Source organism: Pipistrellus hanaki, assembly GCF_964339955.1.
Source record: "Pipistrellus hanaki genome assembly, chromosome: 2".
Classification (NCBI taxonomy): Eukaryota; Metazoa; Chordata; class Mammalia; order Chiroptera; family Vespertilionidae; genus Pipistrellus; species Pipistrellus hanaki.
In genome coordinates this window covers 132,541,405-132,565,631 of record NC_140504.1, presented here as the reverse complement: position 1 = coordinate 132,565,631, position 24,227 = coordinate 132,541,405, and the positions used below count along the sequence as shown (strand labels likewise).

Genomic DNA, 24,227 nt, shown 5'->3' with positions numbered 1-24,227 from the left:
ACCCCTGCCCCCGTGCCCACCTGCCCACAGCAGCCTTGCAGCCCACAGTATCTTTCAACTGCACGAATTTGTGTAATGGCATCGGCAAGTGAGCAGGGATGCCAGACAAAGGTAGGTGCCAGTTATTGTCATTGGGGTGAGCCTCTGGTGGTTACAGAAAATTCTTTGCTTCTATGTGCCATGGTCGCGCCCAGCACTTGTACCTGCTGTCAGTGCTGGCCCACTTGCATCCACTGCTGGAGCCTGGTACTGGTCGTGATCACTTGGCTCTGTCAGCAGGTGTGAACGGTGGCTGCCAGCGCTGATAGCCCCTGAGGGCTTCTCTACCTCTCTCTTGCTCCTGAGGTATGATTAGTGCAGCAGTCACCACTCACACCTGCTGACGGTGCCAACCTTACTCACACCCTCTGCTGGCGCCAGCCCCAATTACTCCACGATGTCAGTGCGTGGGAGCAATGGTGGCAGAAGGATTGCTGGCAGAGAGGGAACCAGGGGCTGCAGTGGGAGGGGCTGGGCAGGGGTGTGAAGGATGGGCCAAGACCCACCTCTGTACCCACTGCAGCCTCTCGTCCACAGTTCCTTTCAAGGTGCACAAATTCGTTCACTGGGCCTCTAGTCTATGCTAATAAAAGGGTAACATGCTAATTAGACCAGACATCTTCCAGATGTCCTTTTGGACAACATTCTGGTAGCGGGACTGAGGAGAGGCAGTTAGAGGCAGCCAGGCTGGCTGGGGAGAGCAGTTAACGTGATCAGGCTGGCAGGGGAGAGCAGTTAGGGCAATCAGGCTGGCAGGGGAGAGCCCTTAGGGAGATCAGGCCTGCAGGAAAGAGCAGTTAGGGGGATCAGGCAGGCAGGCAAAAGTGGTTAGGGGCAATCAGGCAGGCAGGCAGGTGAGCCGTTAGTAGCCAGTGGTCCCAGATTTCGAGAGGGATGTCCAACTGCTGGTTTAAGCCCGATTTCTGTGGGAATGGGCCTAAACCAGCAGTTGGACATCCTCTGATGGGTCCTGGATTGGAGAGGGTGCAGGCCAGCCTGAGGGACGCCACCTCCCCCCACAACCCTGTGCATGAATTTCGTGCACAAGGCCTCTAGTTAATAATAAAAGATATAAGCAATAATATACTATACAGGTAGCTCAATCTTAAATACCTTTTCCCTAAATTATTCAGCCTTCTTCTACACTTAACAGAAATGCTTAAGTGAGGTCCTCCAGGACTTGTTAATCATAACTGAAGTGGCCTACAAGTACCTAAAAAAACAATCATGCCCGTTTACACCCTTTTGTCCCACAATGTGTTTTCTGAGTCAGGGACTCAGTCCCTTTTTTCTAGGTGCCCAATGGTTAATAGTGTCCACATTTGGGGAAATGACCAAATAAAGAGTAATAGGAAGTGTTATTGGTCAAGGTCATATTTTAATTTTGTATGTTTTCTGGTGTTGCTCACTCAAGCACACAGGATTTCCAATTCTATGCCCAGCTTTTGTCATCTACATCTAATTTTTATTACTCCATGGGCACAAAAATTAGTGTAAATTTTTCTGACAGCTGATTAACTGAAATTATCCATAATTTCAAATCAATGGGAAAAATTTCTCCAACTTAAATGAGCAATAATATAAAAATTAATTTTTGTTCAATAGAATTTTATTTTAAATGAGTTTTCTTGAACGTTTTAAAAAAAGAAAACCCCCCAAAACATTCTTGTTCTAATTTTTCCAATTTTTAAAAGGCCAATGATTTGATTAGGTCTTTAGTGACTGTCTTGCTCATTTCTCTTTCCTGTCACTTAGAAATTAATTATGATCTACATCCTACATACTTCAATGCTTTAAAATTCAAGACAATTTTGAATATTCAAGAATAATCCTTAATGACCATGATATAACTATTTTTTCTGGGATATGAATCTGATTGTGTATGTTCCTTAATATAGTGAATCAACCTGATTGTCTATCATCTTTATATCTCAAATGATTTTGTTTTCTCTGTAATATATATTCAATGACATGTCCTAGAATGGAAACATATATTCTTAAAAACAATTTGGGAGGTGGTGTTGAAAAATAAGTCACCAAAAATACCAATTTCTTTGATGGTGGAGAAGAAAATGTACAACTGAGAAAGTCACACTTTTTACCTAGAAAAATAATATATATAATTAAGAACTGTTGTTGGATTTAGTATTTGTTTAAATCTAAATGTGAATAATGCCACTCAAAACAAGTAACACTGATGGAATAAATTGGTTCAAAAAACAATAACTAATAATAAATATTATTCACAAATACACATGTAGAACCTCTATGTAAATTGTCCTTATACATTATATGTTGCAGTGATTTTCATGAGTTTGGGAATTTGTTCAAGTTTAAGGAATTTGAACTTCAAATTTTACTTCATACATTGATATATATTGCGTTCCAATTTTTCAGGTGTGTTAATTCTGAACTTCTTGAGAGCAGATATCTGTTTTATTTTTCTTTTATATAACTAGTAGGCATTTATAAATACAGACATATTATATACAAATCAGGCAACCTCTTTCTTGTTCATATAACATGAAATTAAAGAAAATCATAATTGTATCACCAAGTAGCATCACTTTTTAAGAGGAATGTAGACAAGACTGCAGATCATGAGAGAACTTAAAACCATGTTATATATGGGAAAAAGTAATCATATTTTGGGATATTTAATATAAAAAAACAGAGAAGGAAGATAATAATTATTTTTTAATATTTAAAGCATTGTCTTGTGGAAGAGGGATTATACTAGTAAAGTATGACTTCAAAGGTCCACAGGAAAGAGATTTTTTTAGCTCAATATAAACATCATACTAATTTTGGAGTTGCTCAAACCCAGACTAAATAATCATTCAGCAGACAGCACAGGATTTAAGAGCATAGGTTCTAAAGTCATTCAGTCAGGTTCTTCTCATTCTCATTCTTAAAGCCTTACAACTTGTGTGCTGGGTGACCTTGATCAAGTTATTTATAACTTCTCTAAACAAATGCTTAAAAAAAGTTAATGTGCAAATGAATAACATGGGAAATCTTGTTCAAAAGACAGATTCTGGTTACAAAACTACAAAGTGGGATAAAAGTACATTTACAATTATTCATTTGAAAAATAATACAACAACCCTAATATATAAGAAACCAGGTGCCATCACGACCGAAACAACTGGATGGATGACTGAACAGCAGGCTGTGTGGGGAGACCAGGCTAACAGGGGAGAAGTTGGGGGTGACCAGGTTGGCAGGGGGGCAGTTGGGAGCAATCAGGCAAGGGGGGGGGGGCAGTTGAGGGCAACCAGGTTGGCAGGTGGGGAGGGCATTGAGGGCAACCAGGCCAGGAGAGAGACAGTTGGGGGCAACTAGGACGACATGGGAGCAGTGAGGGCAACCATGCCAGCAGGGGGGCAGTTGAGGGTGACCAGACTAGTTAATAAATAATAATACAAAAAAAACCCTGTGTTTTGTGTACTCACAACTATAAACCTACTTTTGCCCCACCCTGTATATCCTTTGTGCAACCATTAAAAAAACTATACAAAAAAATACAGTAAAAAAAAAGCCAACAAATAAAAATGCAGATAACAGATAAAAGATGGATAAGAATTTTATTAAAATTAACATATAATTGTAATAGAGAATAAAATAGATTAAATCTATACCGGTTGGGCAAAAGTAGGTCTACATAATACAAATAAATAATACAATCTACACTAAAAAAAAAAAAGAGGAACATGTAAATTGACTGTACCAATGCTACACCCACCAGCCAATCAGGAGAGAGTATGCAAATTAATGCAAACAAGATGGCTGTGGCCACTGAGCAAGTGGAAGGCATGGGTTTCCCCGGCAATGGAGAAAGCCAAGATTCCCGCCAACTCTGGCCGGCCCTGGACTCCGCTCAAGGCTACAAAGTTTCAATTATAGAAGATAAATCTCAGATACCAGGGCCTCCGCTTGTGTCACAAAGTGGAGAGAGGGGGGTTGGATGGCCAGCCTGCAAACCACCACAGACCCCTCACCCAAGCTGCTCCATGTCCCAGGGAAACCCCATGGTTTTCTGGGACACCCTTCAGGGCAAACCAGCCAGCCCCTACCCGTGCACCAAGCCTCTATCCTACCTAATAAAAGACTAATATGCAAACTGACTGTCCCGCCAACACACAAGATGGCTGCCCGCATGTGGACATAAGATGGCTGCCACAAGATGGCCAACAGGGGAGGGCAGTTGGGAGGGACCAGGCCTGAAAGGGAAAGCAGTTGGGGGCGATCAGACCAGCAGGGGAGGACAGTTGGGAGGGATCAGGCCTGTAAGGGAGGGTCAATGGGGCGATGAAACCTGCAGGGGAAGGCTGTTAGGGGTGACCAGGCTGGCTGAGGAGGGAAGTTGATGGCCACCAGGCCTGCAGAGAAGGGCAGTTGGGAGGGGACCCAGGCCTCAGGGGATGGCAGTTAGGGTAACCAGACCTGCAGGGGAGGGCAGTTAGAAGCAATCAGACTGGCAGGCAGGCGAGCAGTTGGGAGCCAGCAGTCCTGGATTGTGAGAGGGATATCTAACTTCCCACTTAGGCTCGATCCTACTAGACATCCCTCAAGGGTTCCCAGATTGGAGAGGGTACAGGCTGTGCTGAGAGACACCCCATCCCCCTGTGCATGAATTTCATGCACCAGGCCTCTAGTAATAAATAAATAAATAAATAAATAAATAAATAAATAAATAAAAGAATAAACTCACATATTCACAACTGTAAACCTACTTTAAACCACCCCTTAAGTAAATTAAATAGATAAAATAAGTAGCTAGAGGCAATTAAAGGAAAACATGTTATACACAGAAAACCAATAATGAAATAGACCTAAATCTTGAAAATATATTTACAATAAACATAAATTGTCTAAACACTTCTCTTAAAAAGACAATGTCAAATAGATTTTTAAAAAGTCAAGACAGTCCCAACCAGTGTTGTTCAGTTGGTTGGGTGTTGTCCCATGTGCCAAAAGATTGCCAGTTTGATTCCAGGTCATAGCAGAAGCCCGGGTTTCAGAAGCAATCTCTGGTAGGTGGCACGAGGAGGCAGCCGATGGATGTTTACCTCTCACATCAATATCACTTCCTCACCCTTTCTCTCTCCCTAAAAATCAATAAACTATTCTTTAAAAATAAATAAAAAGATCAAGACAACTATATGATATATGATACATAAGGAATTTACTTTAAATATAATGATCAAGTTAAAAATAAAAAAATGCAAAAAGATATACCATGCTAAAAATAAGGCATGAGAAAATTAAAATAGTTATATCAATATTAAAATAAAGTACACTAAAATGGAAGGAAAATTACCAGGATCAAAAAGTATTTCATAAGGATAAAAGGATCAATTCACCAAGAATATATATTATTAGCCGGGAACGGTTTGGCTCAGCGGATAGAGCGTCGGCCTGCAGACTGAAAGGTCCTGGGTTCGATTCCGGTCAAGGGCATGTACCTTGGTTGCGGGCACATCCCCAGTGGGGAGTGTGCAAGAGGCAGCTGGTCGATGTTTCTCTCTCATCGACGTTTCTAACTCTCTGTCCCTCTCAATTCCTCTCTGTGTAAAATCAATAAAATATATATTTTTAAAAATAAAAATACCCATTAAAAAATATATATATGTTATTAATACATAAGTATCTAACAGAGTTTCAAAACATATAAAGCAAAAATGGATAGAACTAAAAATACACAATATTTCAAAAACTTTAAAACTCTTTTCTCAGCAACTCATAGAAATAAATCAAAGGCATAGAAGAAATAAATAACAAAATAAACCAACAGGAATTTATTGACATATATGCAACTCTCCAGCCAACAACAGCAAAATAAACATTGTTTTCATCACCAAGACAGAATCATAAAACAAACCATGACAAATTTAAGAGAACTGAATTCATACTCAGTTTTCCTCTCACCATAACAGAAATAAACTAGAAATCAGTATCAGAAAGATAGCCAGGAAAGAAATTAAACAATAAACTTCTACAGGTCAAAGATAAGTCTCAAGGGAAATTAAAAAACATTTTGAACTATTCAAAATAAAAATATATAATTCAAGCCGAAACCAGTATGGCTCAGTGGATAGAGCATGGGTCTCTGGACCGAAAGGTCCCAGGTTCGATTCCGGTCAAGGGCATGTACTTTGGTTGCTGGCACATCCCCGTTGGGGGGGGTGTGTGTGTGTGTGTGCAAGAGGCAGCTGGTCGATGTCTCTCTCTCATCGATGTTTCTAACTCTCTCTCCCTTTCCCTTCCTCTCTGTGAAAAATCAATAAAATATTTAAAAGAAAAAAAAAATATATATGTAAAGATATAATTTAAAATTTGTGGGATGTAGAGAAGCAGTGCTTAGAGGGAAATTTAAATAATTAAATGTGTATTTAAAAAGCAGGGAGGTCTCCATGAACAATCTAAGTTTCCATCTTTAAATAATTTAAAAGAAAAGCATTAGTGTGGTGATTGCAGGGATAGGTAGGATAATGAGCAGAGGAAGGGAAGTATATAGGGGGCTAAATGACGATGCAAACTTTAGGGGAAAAAATTTTTAAAAATCAAAATAAACCCAAATCAAGCAGAAATACATTAAAAAGAAAGAAAGAAAGAAAACAAAGGAAAGAAAGAAAAAGAAAAACCAATGAAATCAAAAGTTGTTTCTTTGAAAAGAACATTTATAAACCTCTGGCCAGGCTAACCAGAGAGAGAGAAAGAAGGCGCAAATTACCAGGATTGAAATAAAATATTACTACAGACAGTAAAAAAGAAAGAGAATACTATGAACAACTCCATGCACACAAATTCAACAACTTAGATAAATGAGCCAGTTCCATGAAAGCTACAAACTACCAAATATTCAACCAAAAAGAAATGATTAACTCAGGCATATATCAGAGAAACTGAATAGACAGTAAAAATTGTCTGAAAATGAAAGCAAAGCCTAAATGCTTACACCAGGCAATGCCACCAAACATTTAAAGAAACAACACCAGTTCTACACAATCTCTTTCAGAAAACAGAAGTCAAAGGAACTTAAATACTCAAAACAATTCTGAAAAAGAATAAAGTTGGAAAACACACTACCTGATTTTAAGAATTGCTATAAAGCAATAGTAATCAACACAGGAGGGATTTGGCAAAAGGACAGACACACTCATCCATGAAACAAAATAGAGACTGTGGAAGACCTACAAAAACATGGTCAGCTGATTTCTGACAATGATGCAGTCAATTCAATGGAGATGACACAATGTTTCCAACAAATGGTCTTGGAACAAGTTTAACACCTGTATTAATCATGTTCCTTATTTTATGACGTTATTTTGACATTTCAAAAAGCTTACTGGCTGGGGAGTGACTGCTCCTCCCAGGGCTAGCCAATTCTTAGCCTGGGAGCACTACATGCAATTCCAACTATCTCATCATCTAATATGCAATTCCAACTATCTCATCATCTCTCACTCAGAGAGCCAATATTTTCCCATACCATATATCATCCCAGGCCTGTTACCAAACAACAGGAGACCACCCCTGTACCTTAAAGGCCACTGGTATATTCAGAACTAGAGGCCCGGTGCACAAAATTCCTGCAGGAGGTTGGGGGGGGGGGGAATCCCTCAGCCCAGCCTGCACCCTCTCCAATATGGGACCCTCGAGGGATGTTAAACTGCCCCTTTAGACCCGATCCTAACAGGCAGTCGAACATCCCTCTCACAATCCAGGACTGCTGGTTCCCAACTGCTCGCCTGCCTGCCTTCCTGATTGCCCCTAACCACTTCTGCCTGCCAGCTTGATCACCCCTAACCACCCCCTGCCAGCCTGATTGATGCCTAACTGCTCCCCTGCCAGCCTGTTTGCCCCCAACTTCCATCCTCTGCTGGCCTGGTCACCCCTAAATGCCCTACCCTGCAGGGTTGATCACCTCCAACTGCCCTCCCTTGCAGACCTGGTCCCTCTCAACTGCCCTCCCTTGCAGGCCTGGTGCCTCCAAACTGCCCTCCCCTGCTGGCCACCTTGTGGTAGCCATCTTGTGTCCACATGGACACAAGTGATGGTCAATCTGCATATTACTATTTTATTAGATAGGATAGAGGCCTGATACACATGTGGGGACCAGCTGGTTTGCCCTGAATGGTGTCCTGGATCAGGGTGGGGATTCCCTTGGGGTGTGGGGTGGCCTATGGTGGTTTGCAGGCCAGCCACGCCCCTTGGCGACCCAAGCGGAGGCCCTGGTATTTGGAATTTATTTACCTTTTACAATTGAAACTTTGTAGCCTGGAGCAGAGCCAAGCCCCCTGCTCACTCTGGCTGCTGCCATTTCTGTTTGGTTTTATGTATCTTCTTTAATTGAACTTTGTATCCTTGAGTGGAGGCCTAGGCCAGCCAGGGCAGGTGGAAAGTTTTGCTTCCTCCATTGCCGGGGGAAACCCTAGCCTGCTCTTTCCAGCTCCATGGCTGCCAGCCATTTTTCTTGAGATTTATCTTCTATAATTGAAACTTTGCATCCTTGAGTGGAGACCTAGGCTGGCCAGGGTGTGTGGAAAGGTTGGCTTCCTCTATTGAAACCCAAGCCTCTCAACTGCTCTCTGTGGCTACAGCCATCTTGGTTGGGTTAATTTGCATACTCACTCTGATTGGCTGGTGGGTGTAGCTGGTGGGCATGGCTTGAGCAAAGTGATGGTTAATTTGCATATTACTCTTAATTAGATAGGATAGCCAATCCTATATTGCTTATCCTGCCTTACATTGCCTTTTCGCTGGAACCCTCAATTAAAGGTTTGTATTCAGCTTGCCCCTCACTCCCACTGTTTGATCATACCTGGTATTGGTCCTGTGGCCCTGTATAGCATAGCATGTCTCCATCTTTCAACAACACTGACTACATTTAGTCACTTCCATAAACTAAAATATGCTGGATATAATTTTAATAAAACATCTATATGCAAAAAAGCAAACCTCAACTTATACTTCACACCTTAGATAAAAAATAACTAAAAATGGGTTATATATTAAACTTTTAGTAGAAAATACATAGTGACCTTGGATTAGGTGATAACAAAGCATGACCCATGAAAGAAGTAATTGATAAATTAAATTTCATCAATATTTTTGCTCTATTGCCAAAAGAATAGAGAGACTTTAAGACACTATATACAAGCTGAACATTAAGAAAACAACTTAATTTTTAAAACACAGTTAAAATACAGATTGTATATAAGCCCTTGAAAAGATGCTCAATATCATTAGTCATAATGGAAACACAAGTTAAAAAATAGCTACCATTACACCCTTATTAGAACAGCTAAAATATAAAAACAACAACTAATAAGTGTACTAGTAATCATGGATACTGAATAACTGGAACTCTCATTCATTACTACGTAGTTAGACTGAAAAATATTATGGCCTCCCTGGAAACCAGTTTGGCAATTTTTTATAAAGTAAAATAGACATTTATCATACCTCTCAGTAATCTCACTATTAGACATTTACCCTAGAAATATGAAAACTTACATTAACACAAAAACCTGCAAACAAATATTCATAATACTTCTATTCATATTCACTCCAAATTGGAAATAACCCAAATATCCAATAGGTGAATGGATAAACATTCATATAATGGAATACTACTTTGAAATAAGACATGAACTATTAATAATGCATAATGTTGATGAATCTTAAATGCATTACGTTGAGTACAAGAAGCGAGTCTTCAAAGATTATATACTAATGATTCCATTTATATGAAACTCTAGAAAAGACTAAACTAGAAAGATGGAGAACACATCAATACTTGCCTGGGGTTAGGGGTGAGTGGAGAATTTGACTACAAAGAGGCAGTGTGAGGAAATTTTCTGAAGTGGAATTGTTCTGAATCTTAATTGTCATGATGAGTGGTTACACAAATTTATACATGTGAGAAAATTTATAAAATATACAACCCCCCAAAAAAGGTGGGTTTTAAATTTTTTCCCCCCAAAAAAACAAGTTTAAAGAGGCAAATGAAAACACTTAAGGGCAGGATTATTTTGTTTTCAAATAAATCACTGGGCTCAATTTTAATATTTAGTTTACTCAATTTTTGAAAAACAGATCTCACAGTGCTGCTGATAGAAAGTTTCAGGGGTCAAATCCATTTTGTCAACCAAGCTAAAATAGACAATGGCATAAAGGCAATACCAAAATCTCAGACATCAGTTTTAACTCAACAATTAATCTACTCATGATGTGAGGGTAAGGGGAACCAGATAAAAAAAATGTAATTCGAACCATTATTAAAAACTTAGCCAATTTTAGAACTCTAAATGTTCCATTAATGTAGACATTAAATCCCTTAAGATTTCATTGGATTTAATTTTATCATGACACATCAAGCATCTCTCTCTCCCTTTTGCAGATAATTTTTTCCCTCCTGCCTTCAAAGTACTGAAGAAATTACTTACAGCTTTTAGGGTAAGATCACACTGGAAAACAAGTTTCCGGAGTTGTGCCAAAATATCTCTCTTAGTATTTTCTAGATCATTTCGTCTTTCTTCAACATTTGTCATACAAACTTTATAAAGTTCATTTGCTTCTTCTACCTTCAGGAGTAACACACACAAAAAAATAACATTAACCCTCAGAATCTATATTTTAAAACAAATCCTACTGCAGTAAAGCTTAAATAACAGACAATAGTGTGGTGAAGGCTTGGAAAGGGCAGGTGCAGAGAAGAGGGGGTCAATAGGAAAAAAAATAACAACAAAACAAAGGGGACATCTATAATACAACAACAAAGATAAATTTAAATAATAATAATTGAAGCCTTTATGCATAAAATTCTGATGTTTTGTTTTAAATAGCATATTTTTAAAGATAAATAATTTGTTTTGGTCACTGATTTAAGAGAACTTATTATCAATGAATAGTCAAGTACAATTTACAATTAGTATATTGTTTGCCTATAAAATAAATGTCTAATTCTACTTAATAGCCTTTTCTACTTACATTTACCATTGTCTATATAATCTTCTTACAGAATTTACTAAATTATATTTCATAAAGACAAAGCTTCAGACTAGCCTTGTTATTAGGTATTTAAATTAATACACATTTACATTCATAAAGAATCAAGTCAAAAATATTAAACTACTACTTTCTCTAAGATACCTCTTTTCACAAACAAACCCAAAAATTCAAAAGTTAAGCAAAAGTCTCTTAGCATAGTGCTTCTCAAAGTGTGGATCCCCAGCAGTAGCAGCAACACCTGGGCACTTATTACAAATGCAAGATGAGGCTAACCCTAGACCTACTGAATCAGAAACTCTGGGTGAGCCCCAGCAGTCTTTTTAACAAGTCTTTCAGGTGATCCTGATGCATACTGAAGTTTGAGAACCAAAGCTTTAACAGATTATTGCTAATTCATCTTGCAAATAACAACAAAAACCATTACTTTTTGAAGAGCCTCCTCTTCTAGCCTTCGCTTTTTTTCTAGCTGCTTATTGAGATTTTTCACTAATCCACCGCTTGCAAACTGATGCTCCTCTTCTGCACGAAACATGGAAGATTTTGCTTTTTCATACTCATCTTGACGTTGCATGCATAACAATTTTGCCTTTTTAAGAGCAGTTTCTGTTTCAAGCTACATAGAAGAAAAAAAAGAGTATTAAATAGAGAATAAGAAAGAAACCCCAAGTTATAGATTTCTTTAGCATATTCAGCAAGGTAGTTAATACTGAATTCAGAAAAACTAAAGAGTAAGATATGCACTTTCTCAGGGTGTTGCTTGTATACTGCAGATGATTTTTTAAATATGTTTTTAATTAATTTAAAAATACATATTTAAAAGGAAGAGATAGAAACATTAATGATGAGAATCACTGATTGGCTGCTTCTGCACACCCCCTACTGAATGGAGATCAAGTCCATGATTTGGGCATGTGTCCTGACCCGGAATCAAATAGTGACCTCCTGGTTCATGAGTGGACGAACACCCAACCTCCGAGCCACACCAACTTGGCTAGTACAGATGATTTAAATATTCACAAATAGGTAAATAAAATTCCATTAAAATACTAACCATTTTATTTTGTTCCTGTTTCCAAAGTTCTTTCATTTCTTTCCTTTGTTTTTCCATTTCATTTTTCCTCCCAAGTAGAGGCTGTCAAGGTATTTTTTAAAAAGAAAGAAAAAACACGGTTTTCTAAAGGTATGCTATTATTTTTAAATATGTGTATTATACATATAAATTTTTACCTGCACAAATTTGTTGGCTTGGAGAGCTGCAATTGTTTGCTGTAAAAGGTGACTGCTCTCTATATCATTAAGAAGAGCATTGGTAAATAGAGACTGCAGTGGCATAAACTCCTAGAATTTAAAAATGGAAAATAAATTTTCCAATAGAAATTGCACTAGTGCTCCAGACCCTCCCCCTCCCCACTCTTCTTAAAAAAGAGAAATTTTAAGTTTAGACTTTATTTTTAAGAAAAAATATCTAATTATAAATATGACTATGGGAAAAATATTGAAGAAAATTAAGGATAATTATAAAACTAGCAAAATTGGTAACTAATAAGGTAACATTCGTGTAAGATTGTGAACTTTCTAGGTGTTTTTTTTTTTTTTTTTTTTCATGAGTATCTAAATCAGTTTAAAAGGATTTTATTCTGTTAACAAAAAGTTTACCATGTAAGTTCTTTCCTATTCGAACTATGACGTTTTCTGATTTTGTAAGGCACTATCAGGAGCTCATCTGAATAATCTCTTCTATACCAATAATCTTTTGGTATAGAACCCTAATAGTTCACTGAAAACTTACCTGTAGTCCAAAGTTAGTTCTAGTTGCCTCTGCCAACTTAACAATATTTCTAGAGGACTCCAATTCTGAAAAGGTCAAAGAAAGCATCAGAAGATTTAAAAAAATTATTTATCCCCTCTTACACTCCAAAATTTTTGTGATTCTCCAATTAAAAAGTGATCACAAATAATAGTTCACCATCATAATATGATGTGCGATTCGTCATCCAAAGTGTTTGTCAAAATTAACTGGGAAACCTTCAAAACTTACTTACTTAGAACTTTACTCTCTAGGGAATGGGACCTAGGCCTGTATATTATCCTTTTGTAAGACTAATTAGGTGATTCTGAAGGGCATTCTCACAGGTTTTGGGTAAATTCTATATTCTTCCAGTTACTGTTATGTGATCTTAGGCAAATCTGTATGCTTAACTTTAAGCAAATCACCTATCTTAATTGTCTCAGCTGTAAAATGAGAATAATAATTTTTGTCCTGCCTACTTCACAGGGCTTTGGTAAGGACTAAATGGAATAAGGATATAAAAGCATTTCGTCTACCATAAACACTGGGGAAAATATTAGCTATTAAGATGTTCCTCATATGTTTCCACTGCCCTCTGTTCATACATCTATTGTTGGTTTATCTCCTTTTACCATGTTATCTTGATAACTAGAGGCGTGGTGCATGAAATTCATGTGTGTGTGTGTGTGTGTGTGGGGGGGTGTAAACTCTCAGCCCAGCCTGCAATCTCTCCAATCTGGAAGCCCTCGAGGAACATCCAATTGCCCTATCCTACCAATAGGATCGGGCCTAAATGGGCAGTCAGACATCCCTCTCACAATTCAGGACTGCTGGCTCCCAACTGCTCACCTGCCTGCTTCCCTGATTGCCCCTAACCGCTTGTGCCTGCCAGCCTGATCACCCCCTAACTACTCCCCTGCCAGCCTGATTGCCCCTAACTGCCCTCCCGTATAGGCCTGGGCCCCCCTAATTGCTCTCCCCTGCAGGCTTGATCGCCCTCAACTTCCCTCCCTTGCAGGCCTGGTCCCTCCCAATTGCCCTCCCCTGCTGGCCATCTTGTGTCCACATGGGGGCAGCCATCTTGTGTGTTGGAGTGACAGTCAATTTGCATATTACTAATTTATTAGCTAGGATTGCATTTCTTTTAGCCACTAAAGTATGAATTCCTTAAAGGCAAATACAGTATGCTATTTGTCTTTTGTGTCCCAAGATGTAGTGGCTGCTCTATAGTAATGTTTGCTAGGAACATTTATTGTAGGAAAAGTCTTTATTTCAAGAAGAGAAAATTGACAATGATTTTATTCACTACAATGAGATAGCTATTAATTTGGAATCATATTACTCATAGTCTGCAGCAAATGAATTGCAAACAATTTAGTTCTTACACCCCAAATTTAGTCAGATGCTTCAAAGGCCCACTTACCCAAGTTAAGCTTTTTTTCAACCCATGACACTATGTTCTTGGTATATTTTGACCATGTTTTAGCATATGACAAAGCCAGTTCTACAGAGTCAGTGTTCTTTAACAGCATGCTGTCTAGTTCTGCAGGAGAAAAATTTACTGAAAATAAAAATATTAAGATAAGCACATATTAAATATGAGCATATAATTTTACACAAAGAAACATTCAAATTCTAAGATGCTCTTCAATAAAAACAAGTTTAAAAAATACAAGTAACAAATTTAGAATTAAAGTCACAGTTTAAACTTAAATTAAAATTTACTCTTGATCCTAATGTGTATTTCTATTACACATCAAGTTACCAGCCCAATAATTCTTTTTTAAAAATATATCTTTATTGATTTCAGAGAGGAAGGGAGAGGGGAAAGAGAGGTAGAAATATCAATGATGAGAGAGAATCATTGATTGGCTGCCTCCTGCACAACCCCTACTGGGGGTTGAGCCTGCAACCCAGGGATGTGCCCTTGACTAGAATCGAACCCAGGACAGGCTGACGCTCTATCCACTGAACCAAACCAGCTAGGGCCAGCCCAATAATTCTTGATCAGTAACTATCATCATAGTATCTACTCCAGCAGGGTTTTTTCTTTAAGTTTCATATGTAAAACTTTGCATGTCTGTTTATGTTAAGATAAATATATTAGGTTACTAAGCAGAAAGAGATCCAAAATGTTTATCAAAATTCAAAACATTTATTGAATTTAACTGCAAAGAGTTCAAAAAAGGTTTAAAGTACCTTAAGCATTACCTTTTTCATTGGATGAGTCCACTGATTCCACAGAAACATTTTCAAAAGACTTATAACATGTAAGAAAACAAATTTAAAATTAGAGCAGAAAGTAACAGATTTTTGCTTCAGAATTTTTTCACTCTAATTTGTTACTCTGACATAATTCTTGCTAAAGAATCTCAAGTATTTAGAACTCAAAGGGCCTGAGAACTCTGTTCAAATGTCAGAACGTTTTATAAGAATTATATAACTTTTTACAACAGCAGTTCTCAAGGTCCAAGAATAAATAACCTCATTGTTTACTAACAGCATTAGTTAATGTTAATGAATCCATTCAAAACATTAAATTCTGCAGATCTCAAAAATATTAGTTAGGAAGTTATATAAGCAATTTAAATAGACTGCTATTTAAACAGAAGACAAAGACCTATCTCTTCCAGCCCTTTTACCATTTTATTATATGACTAGAGGCCCGGTGCACAAAATTTGTGCATAGGGTGTCCCTCAGCCCAGACTGCACCCTCTCGATCCAGGATCATTGGCTCTTAACCACTGGCCTGCCTGCCTGCCTGATCACCCCTAACCACTCTATCTGCCTGTCTGATTGCCCGGAAATGCTCGCCTGCCTGATTGCCTCTAACTGCCTCTGCCTCAGCCCTCGTGGTGGTTTTGTCTGGAATGACGACCAGAAGGTCAATCAGCTGTCTGGTCTAATTAGCATATTATGCCTTTATTATTATAGACAAGCATTTTATCTACTGGAAAGCACAGTGCAGAACTTTCTATAATAATGGAAATGTCCTATATCTGCACTATCTAATAAGGTAGCTACTAGCTACATGTAGCTATTTGAGCATTTGAAAGTGACTGATGTAAATGAGAAGTGCATTTTTAATCTTATTTATTTTAATTAATTTAAATTAATAGAGCTATATGTGGCAAGAGGCTACCTTATTGGACAGTGCAGGAAAACATTATCTACCAAAATTGTTAGATCACAAACAAACATGGTCTATTTAGTTGGGTAAATGCAAGGATTCAATGCAAAAGAGACCAAAGGGACTTGAGATTGAAATCCATCTCTATCACTTATTAGCTGTATGACACGAGGCTACATACTTAATTTAAGCTCACTTAATTTTAGTTTGCCTGCCTGTAAAATTAGGATAAGAGCACTAATTTCATAAGGCTATTTTAAAGACTGGGATGATACAGGCTTCACACAGTACATAATACATAATAAGCACTATTAAATAAATGGCAGCTATTATTTTTAAATATATTTTTAAAACTCTTCAAAGTAATTTAAAAAATTTTTAATATTATATCTTCACTTTATTTCAATTTCTAGAAATTAAAAACTACAAAAAGGAAAACAATGAGCAAAAGGAAAAAAAGAAAGCAAAAAATATTTTCCTATTAAGAATATAATTTGTATGCATAACAGAGTCACAGAACAGAAAATAGGATTCACACCAAAAAGTTACAATGTTCAGAGCCTTGTCACATAGATACAATTTTTATTACATCATCCGAACTAGAAGAACGTTTGAAAAGATAATAATGAAAAAAAGATCACGAATGATAGCAAAATATTCAAAGCTCTTAAAATTCTTCACCATTCTGATATGCTTTATACACTATCCTCCTTAATTAATGGATGACTTTAGAAATAGTAAAGTTTCTTTTCTCAATAATGTAGCACATAACAAATGCCTCACATAGTCATTTATATTTTGTGTATCATTTTAAGAAAGACCTGGAACTTTTATATTATTTTGATTATACCAAAAGTACTTGACACATTTCCAAATATTTGTTGAAATCCTTTTTGGATATGATCATCCTTAACAGCAAATGATCAACATATTCCTAATACAGTTTGTTTAAATTTCTTACTTTTGGTGAAAAACATGTATTTAAATAAAAATACTACAACTATAAACCTTTAAAGAAATATTCTACATAGATTCCTCTATGTCCTATTATTTCACAGCAATTTTTCTTCCAATTGGAAATCAGAACCCAATCCTCTGACATACTTATAGGGATGCTCTTAAAGAGCTAAACTTAGGTCTGTTAATAAGTGTTTCATGGTAAAAAAACAAACTGTAGGATTTGTGAAAATATGAACATTTCTTTACTTAAGACAATGTCAATAGAGAAAACTGGTTAAGAATTACTAAAAATTTAGACCGTATGATATAAATTCATTACATAAGACACTAAAATGATCAGCTGTGTTCTTTTAAATGATAGTTCTACTTAAAAAGTACAATTACATTTTTGTTCCAAAAATGACCATCCTATCTAATAAAAAGGGAATAATGCTAACTGACACACCGTCACAAAGATGGCAGTGCCAACAGCCAATAAGGAGGGAGTATGCTAATGGACTGCTCTGCCCTCAAAGATGGCAGCGCCCACAGCCAATAAGGAGAGAATATGCTAATTGACTTCCCCGCTCTCAAAGATGGCAGCACCAACAGCCACAAGATGGCAGCGCCTAGTCACCTCAGCCCCACCTGGGCGGCAGGTAGGCATGTGCCAAGGCCAGGCCCACCCCTCCCGCTCCTCGCACCTGCCTCTGGAGTCCCCCAGTCCCCTCAGTCCTCCAGTCGCCCAGGGCCAGTCCGAGGTGCAGGCAAGCCTCAGATGGCGGCTGCCCAGCCACCCAGGGCCAGCCGAGGTTTGCACTGCAGGCAGTGGCAGGAGCAAAGGTGTAATAGGGCGTCATCTTCCCTGATTGCCAGGTCGCCTTCCACCCTTTAGGCTCCCAGACTGTGAGAGGAGGCAGGCCAGGCTGAGGGACCCACCCTCCAGTGCATGAATTTTCATGCACGGGGCTCTAGTAAATTAAAATATTTACTATCAATTGATATGTTTTTCTTGCTAAGATAAAAAACTATAAGAGTATGCTGAGATTAAGATTAGAAAATTATTGAAATATTAAGTTAAAAATATTAAAATCTTTGCTTTCACACAAATTTGCCCTACCTTACTTTCCCGAGAAACAGGCAGTCGAAATAATGAATCATTGCCTACATCTCCCATAAGGAAGTTCGTCAGACTATTAAGAGAGGTTAAAAAAAAAAAGAAAAAAAGAAAAAAGAAAAAAATGAGTCATTACATTGCTATGTCACAGGATTTACATTCAATATGTCATCCAGAATAAATTTTTTAAATAAGATCCTTAGAAATAAATTCCTAAAACTCTATTTACATAAACCATACAGTCACTTGCAAATCAATGCTGCTCATAAATAGCTCTAAAGACACCTTCAAATATAGTATTATTAAATCAACACAGTATATAGCTTTTCCAAAGTGATCCTATTTTATATTGGTTAACAATTTACTTAATATGTATTTACTGAATTAAGTAACATAACACTCACTAAGATATGTAGGCCCAAAATTTGTTAAATGAGAGTCCTCTTACTTACATATTCCCAAAGGTAAGGGCCAAGGTTTCAATGGAAGAAAACACTTCTCTGAAGAGGTCATTTTTGTTTTCTTCATTAACATCTGTGAAGTTCACAGCTATAGGTAAAAGTTGGTTAAAATCAATGACAAAGAAAATATTTTAAACCAGATTTATATAAAATCACTTAAACCCTTACAAATCTACCATTACTTATAGAATCATCAGAAAATGAACAGCTTAATACACAAAAAGGACACAATGTTCAAGTTCTTCATTTAAAAAAAAATCATACCAAAAAATTAGCCTACACAAAAGTAACTGGCATTCCACACTGACTACTCCATGTATTATATAATTTGACACATCTAAGTGACTCAATATGAAATCAATCAGTCTTAGAATCCCAGAGTCCATGTCACACCAGAATTCTCTCATTAAGAGTGCTCTGTGCTATTTTCTCTTGCTTTATGGAATTTTTTAAAAACAGCTAAACACACACTGTGGCTTACTTAAGTCAACATGAAGTACATTTTTCACTATGAATTACCAAGAACTTAAGTCATATATATATACATTTGACATAGCATAAAACCTAAATACAAAGCAAGCACATAAAAAATACCCAAAGTTTTAGAAAATTTAAATTCCTACTTATTTATAGCCTTATTTCTTGCAGGCCTTTGGGTGCTGAGGTCCATGTTAGTTGATATATAGCTGTCTTCTGTTTACCAGAGGGATATTCTAACATTTTTAATTTTGCTAAAGCAAATTGTGAAAGAACTGAAAAAGGTTTCTTATTATAATTTCTGCGTGCACTTTTGATAAAAATCTAGATACAATTTATCAGAACAATATCTGAATGTGGGATTAGCAATTTTTAAAAAGTAACCCACTCTAGTTAGGTTGAGTTTCAGAAGCAACTGGCTTCCTAAATCCTGGCGTCCCCCAAGATATATATATCTTATCTTCCCTAGGATACTTGCCATCAAAGGGAAGGTAGAGAAACCAAGTGGAGAGGAAGTCACTTCTTTGTCTTAAAATAAGAGTTGTTCTTAAGTTTGGCTGCACATTAGAATTACCTAGGGAGTTTTAAAACCAAAGTCTGGGTCCCACTACTAAAGGTTCAGATTTCATAGGTCAGGGTAAAGCATGGTTAGTTATTAAAGTTCCCCAGGTGATTCTAACATATAATTAGGGTTGAAAATACTTGCTGGAAAGTAAGGATCTCTGAGTAGGAATGAAATAAACCCTAAGCCTGCAAACCTCATGAAATTACAATCAAGATTTTACATGTATAAGCCTTGGTCGATATGAGGGGCTAAGGTCCCTATCTTTCATTAGAGTCTTCTAAGTATTCCCAATACAAACAAAAAGAAAAACCTGAGAACCACCATAATTAATTTAAAAAATATTTTTGGACTTCTGTTCTGGCTAACATGGAAAAATAGGCTTATACTTCTGCCTAAAAGAACTAAAAGAAACCTGTAACAAAATATATGAGACAACAGTTTTCAAGACACTTGCTATCAGGCAACAAAGTTCTGAATGACAAGAAACAAATGTGGTGAGCCCAGCTTACTGCCTAATATCACACAAAGTAGATTTCTGAGCAAAGGAAACTACCAGGGAGAAGGAAGGTCATTTAATAATGATGAAGTCAATTTATCAAAAGGACATAATCCTATACATTCATGCACCTAATAAAAATTTTAAAACGCCTGAAGCAAAAACTAATAGAACTATAATGAGAAATTGATAAATTCTCAGTAATGCCAGAGATTTCAGTAAACCTCTCAATAACTGACAGAAAACATAGATGAAAAATCAGTATGAATATGGAAGACTTCGACAATACTATCAGCCATTGGATAATTATAGAACACTCCACCCAATAACAAAATACATTCTTTTCAAGTCCAAGGTGAATATTTATCATATTATTGGCCATAAAACACATCTCAGTTGGTTTTAAAGGATTCAAATCAGGCAAAATATGTTCTGTGACTAAATGGGAATAAATTAGAGATTACAGAAAGATTTTTGGGAAAATCCTCAAATATTAGAAAACTAAATAACACACTTCTAAATAATTCATGAATCAAAGAAGAGGAAATTAGAAAGTATTTTTGCACAAATTAAAATAAAACAACTTATCAAATTGGGAAAAGGAAGCTCAGGGAGGCACAGAGGGGAGGGATTACAAAGAAACATGCATTATCTGGACTGTGATGGTTTCAAAAGTATATGCATGTCAAAACTGATCTAACTCTACCCTTTAAATACGGGCCAAACCTCTATAAATAGGTCATGACTGCATTCATCCAGATTTTACTTTCCATCCAGTTTAATGATTATCAAGGGTAAGAAAACTTTTTCTGTAAGGAGCTAGATAATAAATAGTTTAGACTTTTCAGACCATACCATTTGTTGCAACTATTCAATTCTGCCTAAAGGAGTCAAATTTAAACAAGATACAATGATACACAAACAAATAAGAGTGGCTGTGTTCCAATAAAACAGGCAGCAGGCCAGATTTAGCCCACTGGTAGTAGTTTGGGCTCTGAAACCAGTCCACCTAGGTTAACTCCTACCTCTGTCTCTTACTTGGTTAAGTAACTTAACTGCTCTGTGCCTCAGTTTCCTCATTTATAAAACAAATATGTATTTCAAGAACAGTAGTGAAGATTGAATGAACTTAAGAACAGAGCCTGTTACACAGAAAATGCTCAATAAATGTTAGTTAATATTTTTACTCAATACCACTGAATAACTGTCAACAATAACCTCCTAGTAGTCAAAGTTGGAGGCCTTTTTTATTCTAAAATTCTATCCCACTTAACTATTCTACAATGCTCAACAACTCATACCACTTAATACATATACAACCTTGGACAAACTTCTCTGTTTCAGCTTCATTAGCTGCAAAACAGGAGCTGATATAACAATAGTATTGACCTCAACCGTTTCTGGCATACAGTAAGAACATCCTCAATAATGTAAGCTATTATTTCTATAAATTTTATACACTTCCTTCCATCTTGAAGTACTCTGCTCTTTTAAACAATGTGGCCTAGTAATTACAAGAAGGCTTCAGAGTTTCAGACCTGAGTTCAAATTTGACTTCTACTACTTCCTATGTCACCTACATTACCCAACTTCAATTCTTGGTATGCACAATGGCATATTATTGAAAGGAACAACAGAGAAAGTGTAAAGCACCTAGATAAAGTACAGTGCTTGGTAATTAGTAAATGTAAATATCTTTATGTTCTATATCTATAGACAATTTGTACTTTATACAGTTGTTCACATTCAGTCTGCACTTTTCACCCTGGCTTTCTTCTCTATACGTTATCCCCACAGAACCTCATTCACTCTCGTACCTTTAAGGGAGTGAATTCTTAAACTACCTGTCTAGTTTTAACTTCTAAACTCTATACCTACCTTTCTAACAGTCTGTTTTATATATTCCTTCCCCTATTTCCCAGTTTTTAACCACCAGCATTACAATCTCAACATGAACTAAACACTTTATCTTTCTATTCTGTTCCTCAAACCTACTATTTTCCATACATTCCTTAGTTCATTAGCTTAGCTTTCAAAATGCCTCTAAAATAAGTTTCCTTTCCTTTCCATTCCCATTACTACTGATTTAGTTGAAAAGGCCACAATGTATCTCTAGTCTGGATTATTAAACAGCCTGTTCATTAGTATCTCTGTCTCTATTCTCATCCCACTATTAGTCCTTTTTCAAAATCTCATCAGAAGTTTCATCCAGGTTCAAATAATTTTCTCCATTGGGTTGCCTACTAAGTCTCAACAATAAGCGCTAAGACACACAGAGTATATCTTTAAGAAATCACATAATTAGCTTTCATACTTACACTTGTTAGAATAGCAACTTTCAAACTTTTTTTTTTTTACCACCACCTTCAGTAAGGAAAACATTTTACATCATGACCTTGTATATCATCCTAATATATAAAAACCAGGGTCCACAAGGACCAAACGCTTGACCAACCATAAGTCAGTCCTGCAGTCAGTGCTGTGGCAGCCCAACACTGACTGCCACTGCTGCAGGCGCTTCAACCCAGCACTGACTGCCGAGGGGGATGCGGGGATCAGGCCCAGAAGAGGCCTGGAGAGAGAAGCAGGGTTTTATCCGTAGCCTCTATGGCAGCTGTTGATGAGCCCTTGCCTTGCTCTTTTTCTCTGGGCCTGGCCAGCAGCTATGCCTCTCTTTCTCTCCGGGCCTCCTCAGGAGCTGCTGATCAGCTCTGCCTCTCTGATCAGGCCCGGAGATAGGCCTGGAGATGCTGACTGGCATAGAAACCGACCAATCATAACCAAATCTGGGTGAACTGTGAGGAACCAATGGCTGCCTAAGAGGCAAAGCTTTTGACACTGACTGGCATAGAAACAGACCAATCAGAACCTAATCTGGGTGAACTGTGAAGACAGAACATAAGGTGGGGACTGAAGACGGGCTTTAAAGGCAATAGCTGTTTGGTGTAAGGTGTAAAAAAGCAGTTCAATTTTTTAATGACTGGTTTGGCAGTATAGTGCATATGGCTATCAGTCCAGATATAGGGATTATGCATTTTTTCTACCAAGAGCATCTCCTCCTACTGAAAAAGACTCCCTACCCCCCATTTAAGCAATCCTATCCTATATAATATATTTATACTAATAAAAGGGCAATATGCTAATTAGACAGGGTCGACCAGCCATCTTCTAGATGTCTGACTTCCTTCTGGACAAAGCCATGGTGGTGGGGGCCGAGGCAAAGAGGGCAATTGGGGGTGAGATCAGGCCATCAGGGGAGAGCAGTTGGGGGTGAGATCAGGCCAACAGGGGAGGGCAATTAGGGGCAATCAGGCAGGTAGACAGAGAGGTTAGGGGAGATAAGACAGATAGGCATGCAGATGAGTGGTTAGGAGCCAGCAGTCCCAGATTGCGTCTGACTGTGGGATTGGGCCTAAACCAGCAGTGAGATCAGGCCTAAACTGGCATTCGGACATTCTCCATGGGGTCCCTAATTGGAGAGGGTGCAGGCTGGGCTGAGGGACCCCTCACCCAATGCACGAATTTTGTTCACCAGGCCACTAGTATTCATATAAGTTTTCTGTTATATAACATTTTTTAAACATCCTTAAGTCTTATTCAATGAGTGTTGCATTGTGATTTTCCTGTTCTATTCCCTTTCATACTTTAAAAATTCTGGTCACAGTCTGCCAACTTGATGTCATAAAACAGATTTGAAGTTTGAAAATTACTGAATTAAAAGATATAGTGGAAGAAAAATTTCAGCATTTATATACAGGGAAAATGCTGAGGGGAGAAAAGCTACAAAATTTACAAAATGAAAACTTTTAAGTTGTTTCTAAAATAAAAGAAAACTTAAAATGAAATGCGTACTATATTCTCAGGCAGAAATGCTAAGTACATAAATTCTCTTTAATTTAATTTATAAATTTCACACAAATCACTCTAAAAATACCAAGATATTTTTTGGAACTAGACAAGGTAATTAAAATATCTTCACAGAAAAATAAATCCTGAACAAAAAGAATAATGGAAAGAGGAGCTACCCTTATCAGATAATAAAACATACTATAGAACTACAATAGAGACAGTGTAGTATTGGCACATGACTTAACAAATCAATGGGACACAAAAAGGACCATAAATAGTTAGAAATATGTGTGACAATTCAGTGTATTTATATTAAGATGACATAACAGATCAGTAGGAAAAGAT

The 24,227-nt window shown here is 37.3% G+C and overlaps 1 protein-coding gene across 19 annotated transcripts in view; it reads right to left on the bottom strand.

The window, feature by feature from the left end:
* Nucleotides 1–24,227, bottom strand: part of ARHGAP29 (Rho GTPase activating protein 29) — a 78,735-nt gene that overhangs the window by 20,089 nt on the left and 34,419 nt on the right. For 8 of the 19 annotated variants that reach the window (XM_084873380.1, XM_084873394.1, XM_084873395.1 and 5 more), the window contains 9 exons: nt 18,487–18,583; nt 18,038–18,110; nt 15,059–15,107; nt 14,271–14,390; nt 12,848–12,912; nt 12,286–12,396; nt 12,110–12,190; nt 11,483–11,671; nt 10,494–10,631 (listed from right to left, as the gene is read on the bottom strand). In XM_084873380.1, coding sequence (XP_084729506.1) covers nt 10,494–10,631; nt 11,483–11,671; nt 12,110–12,190; nt 12,286–12,396; nt 12,848–12,912; nt 14,271–14,390; nt 15,059–15,107; nt 18,038–18,110; nt 18,487–18,583 — 923 coding nt within the window. Of the gene's footprint in view, nt 1–10,493; nt 10,632–11,482; nt 11,672–12,109; nt 12,191–12,285; nt 12,397–12,847; nt 12,913–14,270; nt 14,409–15,046; nt 15,108–18,037; nt 18,111–18,486; nt 18,584–24,227 lie in introns of all 19 variants that reach the window. The other 11 variants (XM_084873390.1, XM_084873382.1, XM_084873397.1 and 8 more) reach the window with 2 other exon arrangements.